The sequence below is a fragment of the Amphiura filiformis genome, chromosome 12, assembly GCF_039555335.1.
Source record: "Amphiura filiformis chromosome 12, Afil_fr2py, whole genome shotgun sequence".
Taxonomy (NCBI): domain Eukaryota; kingdom Metazoa; phylum Echinodermata; class Ophiuroidea; order Amphilepidida; family Amphiuridae; genus Amphiura; species Amphiura filiformis.
In genome coordinates, this window is record NC_092639.1 from 17,653,405 (window position 1) to 17,667,089 (window position 13,685).

At 38.4% G+C, this 13,685-nt stretch overlaps 1 protein-coding gene across 1 annotated transcript; it reads left to right on the forward strand.

Moving 5' to 3' along the window:
- The first annotated feature begins 4,033 nt into the window (after positions 1–4,033).
- LOC140166677 (uncharacterized) lies at positions 4,034–7,767 on the forward strand. The gene is made up of 3 exons (XM_072190175.1): positions 4,034–4,159; positions 5,855–5,979; positions 6,768–7,767. The coding sequence occupies exons 1-3, from the start codon at positions 4,034–4,036 to the stop codon at positions 7,765–7,767; spliced, it is 1,251 nt and encodes a 416-aa protein (XP_072046276.1).
- Positions 7,768–13,685: the final 5,918 nt, after the last annotated feature.

Below are 13,685 nucleotides of genomic sequence, written 5' to 3' on the forward strand. Positions count from 1 at the left end.
TAAATAATATACTTCTATTTTACTTGCACTACATATATACCAAGTCCTTATAGTTACTTGGCAAATTAACTTTGCATAATTGGGAGTATGTAATTTACATATTTGGCCTCGCTTTCAGTTTTCTGCTTCGCTAACTCCAGCCTAATTGGAGTTAGCAGAGCCAAACACCGCCAACGGCAGAGAAGTGGTAAATTATGAAAAAGGTGGATACAATAAGGAAAAACAGGTCAAAAGGTCAATGACATCCTATAAAACTGGTTTCGTGGGGGGTAAAAAGGAATGTAAAATATCCATGTCAAAAATGATGAATTTGCAACTTTCCAAGATTACCTTTTACAGGGAGGGAGGGGTCTGCTTACTAATAAACTAGTTTCATTTATATATTTAGGACCTCATTGTTCCTTTGTTTTCCCTAAGATATGTTAAGGGTGGTCTTAACCATGGAAAATATCTATACTTTGATCAGCTCGTTATCGGAGGGAATTGTTAGGCTTTTGCCACTGCGCCGAAAAGTAGACCGACATTAAGAGTGATCATAGTTGACCTGTATGGTCTTTATTTTGCGTGTTAATAAAGTAGACAAAGTGTAAGACTTCAAATAATAACTTATGGTGCTTCTGGTAAGATGTCACAAGACAATTCTCAAAATAAAATATATTGATATTAATCCGCGATGTTATAAGGCCCACCGATTAGGAACTGATCAAACTGTAGGACCTGTTTTGTTTTTGTTTTTTTACCAACTTTGAGAAGTTTTTACCAAAAAATGGTTGAAAAATGATAAATTTTACTCATAAATCATAAAAAAACCCTGATTTTTGCCAAATTTCAAATATTTTTGGTGAAGTTGATCAAAATTTAAAAAAAAATTAAAAACTGACCATTTTTGCCCAAATTTGACCTCACAGATGGATTTGTGAAGTTTTTGCCATTCTAAATATGTACACTTTTATATACTTTAGCCCAACAATTTAGCAGTTGAGGCCCAAAAATTTTGCATAATTCTAGAGTTAAGACCAACCTTAGTTCTGTACAATCGGATTCGTATACTTTTTGCCCAATTCATTTTGTGCCCATGGCCCTTGTTCCTTTCATAAAACAATACAAAACCAGGATGTTAGCTCAAACTTATACATACTGTCCAAAGAAATCCATTATCTGTCCCAACTTCAATGACACCTCTGTCACTTTCAAAAATGTATGAGACAGGTGCTCTGTTCAATTCCTAGCAAATCAATGCTGTATTGATTGCAGATTTCTTTGCTCCATTGCCGTCACACACATACACAATGCTCCTCTGACAGTGAATGGAATGTGTTCAGCGTGACGTCACAAGGTGCCATCGTAGCTGGAACGTATTATAATGTGTTAACGGAGCATTTTGAAGAAAAGTAGTAGGGGAAACATGATCATTCGATATTGTAAATAATAAATTGATCTCAATATACTTGAGCAAATAATATGCACTTTTTTATTTACAAAGGAAGCAATATAAGATATCAGGAAGTTTACATTATAGCAATATATTGGACTATTCCAACTAAAATCCACTCCCCCCCTGTGGAAGATTGTGGAAATATTTTCCACAGGAGGAGTAAGTTTTTCAAATGTAATTGGTAGGGATTAATAATTTTGAAACTCATACTTCCCCTGTATTGTGGCTTCACTTAAATCTTCCACAACTGGAGTGAGTATTTCAACTGTCTATTCTATTTGAAACTCATACTCCCCCTGTCGAAGATTTTAGCTAAATCTTCCACAGGGGTAGTGTGGATTTCAACTGGAATAGCCTATTATAGCATCATATTGCAGTTATATGCTAAAATTAAGTTTGAGGCTAAGCACTCTTAAGGTATTTGCATTCCTTGCCATGTTTTGATTGGTAATGGCTGAGCATATATAAACAGAACCTACAATAATACAGGTGACTTGTGAATGTTTAAATAAACATTTAATTATACTATTGTACTTTATTCAAATGTTGCATTTGTATCAAATGAGCTTGCAACCAAGACTTGCGCATGATAAGCTTGATTCCTGATAAGACCAGATACCAACCAAAGACCAACTTCTCACTTGTCACAACCTTTTTCCTGTTCTTCTTAAAGTCAAAGTAACATTTGAATCCTTTGGTGATTTCTACCTACTGGGCTTCTGATCAGTTTTTCAGTTCTGTGACATGCACATTATTGCTAATTACAGACCTTACAAAGTCTCCACAGAAAGGATTTATACTTGATGTACTTCTAGGGAGGATGTTTTTGTGGATACTCAGTCTTGTATGCATGCAGGTGCATATTAAAGTAAGTCGATTTATTGTTTCTCATCCATTTATTTTGACATCAGTGGTATTCGCAGGGTCGAGGTATTAGGAATTTCCCTTTTATAACCCCCTGTCAAAACTAAAGCAAAACAATATTGGATCATTCTACTACTTTGGGCAAAGATTTTTACCCCATCCCCTGGAATCTACTGCATTAACTTTGATGCCTTCCACCTAATCCAAGATGTTAAAATGACAGGCATGACACATCTTGTAAGTTGAAATCACATCGTGTTGCATATTTAACCTTTATTAAATGGAATGCATTACATGGACATGTCCTTAAAAATTGTACTCAAATTTTACCCCAATAGCCAGTAAAAAGGGCTAATAAATTTTCTTTCTCCATCCTTATTTTCACATCCTGTCAGCAGGGGAGAAGAGCAATTAAGGCTTATTACACATGGCTTGGTTAGTGTTCCCCTCTGCTGACAGTGGTATGTGAAAATAAAATCAGGGAAAGAAAATGTATTACCCCCTTTTACTGGATATTCAGGGGTAAAATTTGAGTACATGTCCATGACAGAATTGACTTTTTAAAAGAGTTAATATTTACATAATTATAAATAATTCTAAGTTTGTTCTACATTTCTCTCATTCACCTGAGGAGCCTTCGGGCGAAACGAATCGTAGTGAAAATGGAGTAAATTTGTTTCTTTTAATGTTATGTACACGCTCTCCTTCACAGGATCGAGCACTCTATTTAATGAAAGAAGAAACACAACTTTATGTACATAATTATATATATATATATAATTCTATTTAACTAGAGAAAGGTGCTAAAATCAGGAAATTCACACACTTCTGACCAACATAATTCTGAAAATTGTATTAAAGACACTCACTGTAAAGAGTTTACATTCCTCACAACTTCCGAAAGTTTTAAACTGACTTTCAGCACAACAAATTCAACAAAAGGGCAAGCCCAACACTACATCATAGGACTTGCTAAAGAAAGATGTGTGTCACACTTAAAATAATAGGTTAGTTGATTTTGTTGTGATGTTCAGAGCTACATGGAAAAGAATAATACTGTAAAAGCAGAAATGTTCGCACTACATTTATTTTCACGATTTTGGCGTTCCAAGCTGTCACCGTGAAAATAACAACATGCGAATATATTCCTTTTGTGTTTTAGGTCAATACAAGGAAACATAGAATCACAAATTTAAAAACAAGGGAAACAGTTGAAAATTGGCAAAGCGCAAACAATTAATCGCGTGAAAATGTCCAGAATTTAACAAACATTACAAATTTCTTAATCTATTGTAGACCAAAATGCATGACAGTTTTAGTCGCTATTCCGTGGTCTACTTTATGGGTGTGAATGGAAAAGGTCTTATATGAAAGATAAAATTATTTGTTTGGGCCAGACATAAATCCCTAAGAAAATAAGTAGCCAATTATGACCAAAAAAACCCAAAAAAATCAGTGCATTTAGTTGCACATTGAATATGTGTGAAAAAGGACATAAACTTAATCCTTGTAATTGGATAACTGTAGGCAGTGCATACATGCCTATATACTTTCACACGAGGGCAGCAAAACATAGGCTATTGTCATTGACAACAAGATGGCTGCCCCCACAGCAGCCAGCAGTGATTCTGAAACTAAACATGTTTGTGCTATGCATGTTGTTCCTGGCACAACAAGTGATTTTCTGAGGTTTTCGGAAAAATGTTGGAGCAAGTATATCTCTTGTGCTGAACGATGGGTGAAGCTGGTGGACCGGGAAGAGCACAAAGTAGCTCAAAATGCTGGGGAAGTCCTGGGTGTCGAATTCGACTCCAGTGCTGTCAGAACTGTAGACTACAGATTTCGGATGCAGAATCCAAGGTAAGCATATTTTTATTGTCATAATTTATATACTATAAAAATATAAGCTTACAATATATAAGTGTTGCCACACAATCATGACAATCAAGTCTGTTTAGTGTGGCATCATGTATTCACACCCCCGGTTCACACCCCACAGTGCATCCATGGACCATGGCTCGTACTTGTACATTTGCGAGAAGGCATCATCAATATTATCATGTACACTGATAATCATAATACTTCCGAGGCCTGTGGTGAAAGTGCAGACTACTGGGCCAACGCTATCGCGTGATCACTCACATACATAGCGGGTAAACGTGCGCGCCTAATCGCGCATTTTACGCGATAAGAACAAAGGCCCTGTAACCTGCACTTTCACCACAAGCCTCGGAAGTATTATGATTATGGGTACGGTACATACAATCATGTCAATGGAATGGTTGCATGAATGTGACGTGTGGATACGGGACAGGTAATGAGTCAGTATGTAGCAATTAGTTATCACTGTACCCAAGTTATGTGCCAGGGTGGATTTGATTCACATGGGGTAGGCACATTAGTGTTGCATGTTGTTTTATTACACATTTGACACTACCGTTTGAACAATTATCAGTGCTCACTGCTCAGTCAGTGGCAGTGCAACTCGTAGATGCAGTAATTACAACACCCATACCCAGGGGGTACACTTGACATGGCCCTAATATGTGTGAGTATTACCAAATCATAATTGTTCAGAATTCCCAACATGAATATGCCACTGATAGCTGACATCCTGACAAATTTGCTGTTAGAGCAAAATTGTAATGTATCATATCATTGCTTTGTAGTACGGTACCTGTGTGTAATGTGACGGAGTGTCCACCGTGACACAGCGTCCGTAACAATGAAATTCTATTCATTGCTATTCATGCACGGAATAAGCCGCAATCAATATGATCAATGATTCATGAACATATGAATAGATTCTCTTTGTTTATAGGACACTGTAACACTAGGACAATTTATGTTATGATACTGATTACTGGCGGTACACATGCATAGTTTGCTACGTGTTTATGAATACTAACTCGTTCCATCCCCCGATCATCACAGCTGTCGATGCCTGGTTTGTGGACAGATATTTCGATCAACAGTCCGATTAAACCCCTGGATAAAACCGTTGCCAAACAATTCAAAACAAGAATTTTTGTAATAAAAAAATGGGTCAATTTATAAGAATATTTCGTTATTAGGATTAGGAAATTAAACTAAAGCAGATTGTCAACAACAAAAATTATTGACAGGTTCACGTAAGCAATGTGCCCAATTCAAATAGTGCTAGAAAACCCATGAAACAAGCAATTGCCAAGATTTGCGATTTTCAAATTAAATGTTTGATCTATAAATTTGTAATATCTTTCTTAAATCAAAATGTTTTGAAATAATAACTAGGGTGTGCTGACTTGCACAATGCCCATGTGCAATTCATCACCTGAATACGGTGTCTTAATTGTCAAATTAAGAAAATACCGGCATATGCTTTTTATTCTTCATAATCAAGATTCTTATTCTTAATTCTAACGTTTTACCAGTCGATTGACCGGAGGTCACTGACTGGTTCTTTTTCTCTAACTTCAAGTTGAAATGGTTCTGTCAGGCAATTATCATATCAGTTGTCTTCTTGCTATTAATAGTACCCTTTACATTTGATTTCTCTTGTGTTGTTTATTTTAGAATATGCATATTGGCTTTCATTCTGATTGCCGAGAAGATTCTGCGATGTGTCCAAGATTGATTTGGCAGAGCAGGGGTAGAGAGAGCAGCCCAGAAACGCACAGCCACCGCAAGTACAAGTACAGGTACAAAACAAATTGTCTGTAGTAGTAGTACGTTTACTCTACATTCATGTTAGTTTAATATCATTTTAACTCATAATATTTTTAATCTAGTCAACCACACAACATAAATGACAGCCATTGAAAAAATCACTGACCATCCAGGATTCAAACCTGGGATCTCCGCTTTAGTAGTGCGACGCCTATGAACTGGATTGTCAATAATTTTTCACTGGCTGTCATTATGTAATGTGTGGTTGACTAGATTAAAAATATTATTTCATGTTTATTTACCCACACGTTTGAGCTTTCTCTCTGTGTAATGTTAACTCAATTATTCTGAAATGTATTAAAGGAACATCACAACTTTGACCAGGTGTTTTTCATCAGGGGAAAAAAATGTTTCTGCTGACATCGAAAATGAAAATAACTTCCACTTACAGGAATCGAACCTGTCCGAACTATTGGGATTGAAGTCACAACAGCTGGAACCACTACTAGTACTACATTGCAATATTGATTACTTGTCATGTATAATTAACACATGTTTTTCAGATCAATCTAAATTTGATTTTTCTGCTGTATGCATATTGAGCTGATGATGACAGAAATGTTTTGTGCAAATACCATCACATCTTGAGATATTGAACATATAATGTACCTAGATATTTTACAAAAAATATTGCACCAGAAAGTATTTCTACCAGGACATAACACTCATTTTATGCACCATACCAAATATTATTATTTTCAAAAGAATTTTTCCTCCATTTGTTTATCTATTTCTGCAGATGTTCAAAATCTTGGTGAAGGCTCGGGAGGCAGCACAAAGCCCAAGGTAAGAAGGCTGCGTTCTTCAAGTTCATTTCCATCTTCCTCTACTGTAATAGCACACATACTCCCCCAATCTGTATAATTTGCTGCAAGAAAGATAAATGGCTGAAGCATCAAGGTAAGACAGCACGTGACAAATATTCTAAGTGTGAAACTTACTCTGCTGGTAGACTGCTTGAGGCTGCAAGACAGAAAGAGGATGAACGAATACTACTACATGTTGAAGGTAAAGATCTCATTGCAATTGAAGTACGATACCATCAGTCATGTTACAAGGACTATGTCCGCTTTCTAACACATGAAGAGAGAAAAGATGATGGAGAATCTCCTTTCTACAACAAAGCATACAATGTGCTATGTGAAGAGGTTATCAAGAAGAGGCTCATCAAGGGAAAACAAATGATGCTGCTAAGAAATATCAAAGCTAAGTTCATCAAATTGGTCAAGTCATTGGAAGGAAAAGAGTGTGGAACTAGTTCAAGCAGACTAAAGCAAAGACTAAAGAAAACCTTTCCTCAGTTGGTATTTCAAACACCCCACATGCGCAATATGAGTGATATTGTATACTGCGAGACATTAGCCACTGCAGACGTGGCAGAAGATGCTGTTGACTCTGATACAGACACAACTGGAACTGATGACACAGATACAGATACAGATGCAAATGAAAGAGAAGATCAGCAACCAAGACATCTGGCTAGTAAGCAACCAAACCTACACACTTTGTACACTACTGCCTTGGACCTCAAAACCATCATGAAGCAACCAAATACAGCTAAACTTCCATGGCCTCCATCTACCAGTGATGTGACATTGAGCAGAAGTGAAGAAATTGTGCCAACACCATTGTATAATTTCTTGGCATGGTCAACTGGTCTCTCTGATGATCCAACAAGGGGACTTTCGAGTGGAAGTAGATCCAGATGGCCACAGAAAACTTCTTTCCGTAAGCCAGGACTTGCTCTATTTATCAAGTAGAGGTAAGTTTGTCACCCCCAAGCATGCTTCCTTGACAATGGCAGTCCGGCACCTAACTGGCTCAGCACAGCTTATTGGGATTCTGAATGGTTTGGGTCACTGCACATCAAATTCATCTGTTCTTGAACATGACACAGCCTTGGCAAAACAGCAACTCAAATTAGGAGACCACCCTATTCCACCAGACATTCATCCATCTACATTCACAACTCTGGTATGGGACAACATAGACTTTGGGGAGGAAACATTATCAGGGAAGGGCACAACTCACAGCACATCTGGAATCATCATTCAGCGTAGTAGATATGACTCGTCCCATTCACAACCTTCACCTGGCAATCCTACATCACAGAAGAAGACTAGAGAGCGCACTCTTGAAGCACCACCATCTAACATAGTTCCATACTTTGGAGGCAGAAATCAAGGACCTAGAGTACCATTGGGTAATGTCAACATTGAGAATATGCATTACAGACAGCAGCAGAAACCAGCATCGAGAATAGATTCGCGTATTTCATGCTAAGAGGAAATCAGTTACCAGTAGCAGGATGGACAGGGTTCAATACCCAATTAGACACCATGTTCCCTCCACAGTCTGTTGTCAAGTATTTGCCCTTGATTGATGCAAGTCCTACTGATTATGACACAGTGTATACAGTCCTTCTGAGAAGCTTGGAATATGCAAACAGGTTAGAGCTTGAAGAGATTGTGGTAGTATTTGACCAAGCCATATATGCGAAGGCACAGCAAATCAGATGGCGAGAGGATGTTTTTCTCAAGAGGATTGTTATTAGGCTGGGTAGCTTCCACATGTGCATGTCTTTCCTTGGGACCATAGGAAAGCGTTTCCAGGAGTCTGGTTTGAATGATATATTCATAGAATCTGGTCTAGTTGCACAGGGTTCCATAAATGGTGTTATGAGTGGCCATCAATATAATAGGTCAGTACGGGCTCACAAAATAATGTGTGAAACATTGAGACGACTGCAGTGGGAGTGCTTCATTGGTACAATTTCTGATGAGAGTGAAAGGAGCAGTATCAAAGTTTTACTTCAGCAAATGCATGACAAATTTCCAGGTGATGGTTTCAAAGAGATACTGAAGAAAGAGAGGTTTGCCAAACTAGAAGCATCATTCCAAGCTTTCATTGATGATGCTTGTGCCAAGAGCAAGACCTTTGCCTTCTGGAACTCCTACATATCTATGGTCCAACTCATGTTACTGTACATAAGAGCTACTAGAGAAGGAGATTGGGAACTTCATCTATCCACTGTTAGAAGTATGTTGCCATGGTTCTTTGCTTATGATAGGGTGAACTATGCACGCTATGGATCAGTCTATTGGCTTGAAATGTGTTGTCTTCCAGAAGCACACCCCTCTGTGTACCAGCATTTTTTGTTGGGAGAATTTGCAGTACAAAGACAAGAAGATCATGGGTTTGCACAGATACCATGTGATCAGACTATTGAGGAAACATGCAACAAGGATTCCAAGTCAAAGGGAGGGCTCACAGGATTTACAAGAAAGAAAGGTGCAGTTCAACGGTGGCTTCTTTCCCAGCATGAAAGGGCTGGTATCACAAATGAATGTAAGAAGATGGCTGGAAAATCTGACAAAACAAGACCACGAAAGGATCTTGACAAGACCCGTACTAATAGAGATGAACAAGACACCCAGCATGTCATGGAGACAATAAACAACATGATCAATCCTTTCGAAATTGAGGAATCGGAACTCCTTCATATAACAGCAGGTTTGGTTGCGCCTTCAGATGTTCAGGCAGATCTTGAACAAGCTGAACAGATGGGAGATGATGCCTTTGTTAGTTTCTGCAATGAGAGGCTTTTGAAGACTGACATAGACCTATTCGATGCTCTCAAGAGAAAGAAGCTAAAAACATTTGCCAATATGGGGAAGAAGGTCAACTGCCGAGTAAAGGAGAAAGAGGTTGTCCTCAAAGCCAACAGAGACCTGTTTGCCCGCCTAATTCTGTTGGGCAAAGTGAGAAATGCGGATATGAAAGAAGTCCTTTCATATTGCTTAGGACCCGAACCGCTACCCATAGCAACAGAGAATGGCACTTTGTATAAGAGCAACAAGGCATCATTGATGCATCATTTGGAGGCACTACCAGACACATCACCAGTCCTTAAGAGTATCCCTCACAACTCAATTTGGGTTGTGGATGGAATGGCTATGTTCCAACAGTTGCGGGCTAATGAACGTCCATCCAAATTTGGTCTACTGGCTGAATGGCTTCTGAAGAAACTGGTGTCCTTGGCACAACGTACACAATCCAAGCAGATCCACTTTGTCACTGACCAGTATCCCTCATTAGTATCAAAAATACAGAACGGAACAGACGGGCTTCGAGTGGAACTCAAGTGATCAAGATATGTGGAGATGAACAACGTGTTCCAATTCAATGGAAGAAATTTCTGAGCTGCAGTGCCAACAAGGAGAACCTGGTAGAGTACCTGTTCAATCACTGGAAGAAGCAACCTACAAGCATACTTCAAGATGTGAAAGTGTACATAGCCCACAAACAAGAGTGCCATGCAATCTTTGCTTCAGATGGAGTAGTCATGTGTGAGGAAATAGATGACCTACACTGCGACCATGAGGAAGCAGATACCAGGATGCTACTACACTGTAAGTATATAGCAGCTACATCAGTGGAACAAAACCAAGATATCATCATAAAAAGCCCTGACACTGATGTATTTGTCTTAGCCATATATTTCAGCAGCGTATTTGAAGAAATGGGGGGACGTGTGCTTTTTCATACAGGGAGGGGGAAGAATTTGAGAACTATTGATGCCTCATGTGTGAACCGCTTCCTTGGGCAGGAAAAATGCAATTGCCTCATAGGTCTCCACTGCTTGACAGGATGCGATGCTGTTAGTAGCTTCAGAGGAAAGGGGAAAGTTAAACCAGCCAAGCTACTCTTCAAAGATGTTGCTGAATTTCCAGTCTTCTCCTCTCTTGGTGACAGCTTTGAAATTGATGAAGACCAGGCTACTCAAGTGGAGAAGTTTGTTTGTCGACTCTATGGGCAGCACGACGGTGATGATGTAAATACTGTCAGGTGAGTAAATTGAAAGTTCTGCAGCTTGGCTGGTTTAACTTTCCCTTTTTCTTTGAAGCTACTAACAGCATCACATCCTGTCAAGCAGTGGAGACCTATAAGGCAGTTGGGTTTTTTTCTTGCCCAAGGTTCACACATGAGGCATCTATAGTGGAAATTAAATTTTAATAAAAAATCGAATCCATCCAAATTCAATTCTTGCCTCAGGGAGCAGTTCACATACAAGTGAATAACTATGTGCAACGGAGAACAAGAAATCATGTGTATAAGCAACAGACTGTAAAAGGAGCCTTGATCACTTTCAAACTGGAAAAAATGGACACTTAAGTTCAGATTGAAATCCTTGTTGTATCAGTTTTTTCGAGGTACGGTATGCAAAATGTTTTATTTTCAGATTTTTACTTTCTATTCTTTCAGGTATACCAAGTTCAAGATGGGCAAGCACAGAGAAGAGGCCATGCCACCAAACCAAGACTCCCTAAAGCAGCACATTATGCGAGCTAATTACCAGGCAGCAGTGTATAAATCAGCCCTTGACCAGTTCCCTGACATTCCATCACCCCATGGAAGAGGATGGATAGTAGACGGTGAGAGTATTGCTATACATTGGACTGACCTAGCACCAGCACCTGATAGCATACTAGAATTTGTGCATTGTGACTGTAAGAAGACAAAATGCATACAAGGTGGATGCTCTTGTTTGGAAAAAGGACTCCCATGCACTGATCTGTGCAAGTGTGTGTCATGTGAGAACACTCCTCAAGAATGTCTAACAAATGATGGGGATGACAATGATGAAGATGATGACAGTGATAGTGAAAGTGAAGACTGAAACCCTTTAAAGTGCCTTGATTTCAGGAGAATTGGCCAGTTTTGTCCTACAGACAAGTACAATTTCAAGTTATGCATTAACAGTAATGCATAGTCATCACATCCAACTAGTTGCATTTCGATTTAAAATCAGTTTATTGTGATGCTGCAATGTGAATGTGGTGTATCATGATCAGAGCTATAGGTCTCTAATGCATAGTCATCACATACAACTAGTTGCATTTTGATTTAAAATCAGTTTATTGTGATGCTGCAATGTGAATGTGGTGTATCATGATCAGAGCAGTCTCTAATGCATAGTCATCACATCCAACTAGTTGCATTTCGATTTAAAATCAGTTTATTGTGATGCTGCAATGTGAATGTGGTGTAAAAATACATCATGATCAGAGCTATGGACCATGTCATGCATGAAGATCTATCAAAGTCACTTTTAGGTATAAAAAAATCAAGACATGTCTGGATAAATGTGTAAGTTATGGTATCTGTATGATATGGCAATATCTGAATCAGAGGAACCTCTTTGACACAACTTATGGGGCACACATTTTAGTTTGTGTTTTCAGATTCAGAGGTAGAGGTGGTTGAGCGGTCTTGCGCACTGTACCGTCGGCCGGGTGTTTCAAAAAATCGTGGGTTCGAGCCTCAATCGAAACCAGGATTCTTTGCTACCCCAAAAGGTTCCTATCTAGCTCAGAAATGCTGTAATTATATCATACAAAATTCAGTTGGGATACAAAGATTTTTTTCTGAGGCTTTGGGCTATAAATTTGATATAATTACAGAATTTCTCCTCTACCCCATCCACTGTGTGTAATGTACAGGCTAGTACATGCAGTGAATGACCGGTCGCCGTGGTTCGGGAAGTCACGTTAAGCTGTTGGACCCGTGTATTTGGCAGTTGCCTTGAACATGTTTAAAGTTACTGGCCTTCGTCAGTAGGGAGTTATCCCAGATCAGTTACCTGTACAAGTACCCGCAATTCTAGGCTCAGGATCGTGCATAGGTAAACTTTCCACATAAAGCCTAGGTTGCAACTAAAGCTCATCACCAGGAAGGAAGGATTGTGTGTTATCATTATCCACTTATTACATACAAACTCAGTGCCAAGGATTTGAAAAACAAATCATTGTAATCAAATGTTTTGTGTTCACAAGGTTCCACTGTATTCTCAAACAAAAGTGTTTTCAAAAACATAAAAATGATGTTCAATGCTGTGAAACTTTGATTTGGTGCAAAGAAGATCAAAATGATAAAGAAGAAGCAAAAATAAAAACAACATAAAGTGCAAAGTAAGATATTGTTGCCTCTGTATGTCTCATTTTATTATATACTGTATGGTAAGTGTTAAACATATACCAATTGCTTGGAAAAATGGTGAGCTTGAGTGGTATGTTGTATTTAACTGCCTGTAATCCTACCACAGCCCCCCTCCTCCCACACATACCACCACCACCAAAATACTCTATTAAGATAACAAAAATACTGTAATTATTGATAAAATATATTATAAAGAACAATAATTTATTTTTTTCTATGTTTTTTGTAGAAGCAGTAATATTTAGTAATATTTTTAATACCGGTGCTCCTTGAAAAAAGGAATTTCCAACATATTATTAAAAAGCCCGATATCGTTCGAATTGGCCGTTTTTTTCTTTAGGGATTTTTACACTGCTAATTGTACTCATTTTGTCCATTGATTAATGTGGTTTCCAAGTACACCCAGCAAGTGGACCACGGAATTCATTTTCTGGACATATATAAATACCATGCATTTTGGTCTATTTTGCACATTCAATATTTTCTTCTTTTTTCAGTTGTAATACCAAACGTTTAATGATGTTACGCCGACCCATCCTACCACCAATAGCTCCTGATGACCGGGATGTAACATTTGTATGCATCCCTGGCCCCAAAAGAGTATGAAAACTTGGAACTCCTCAAAGAAAGGTTCACATCATGTGTTATTCTCAGACAACGTAGAACAGAAATATCAAAA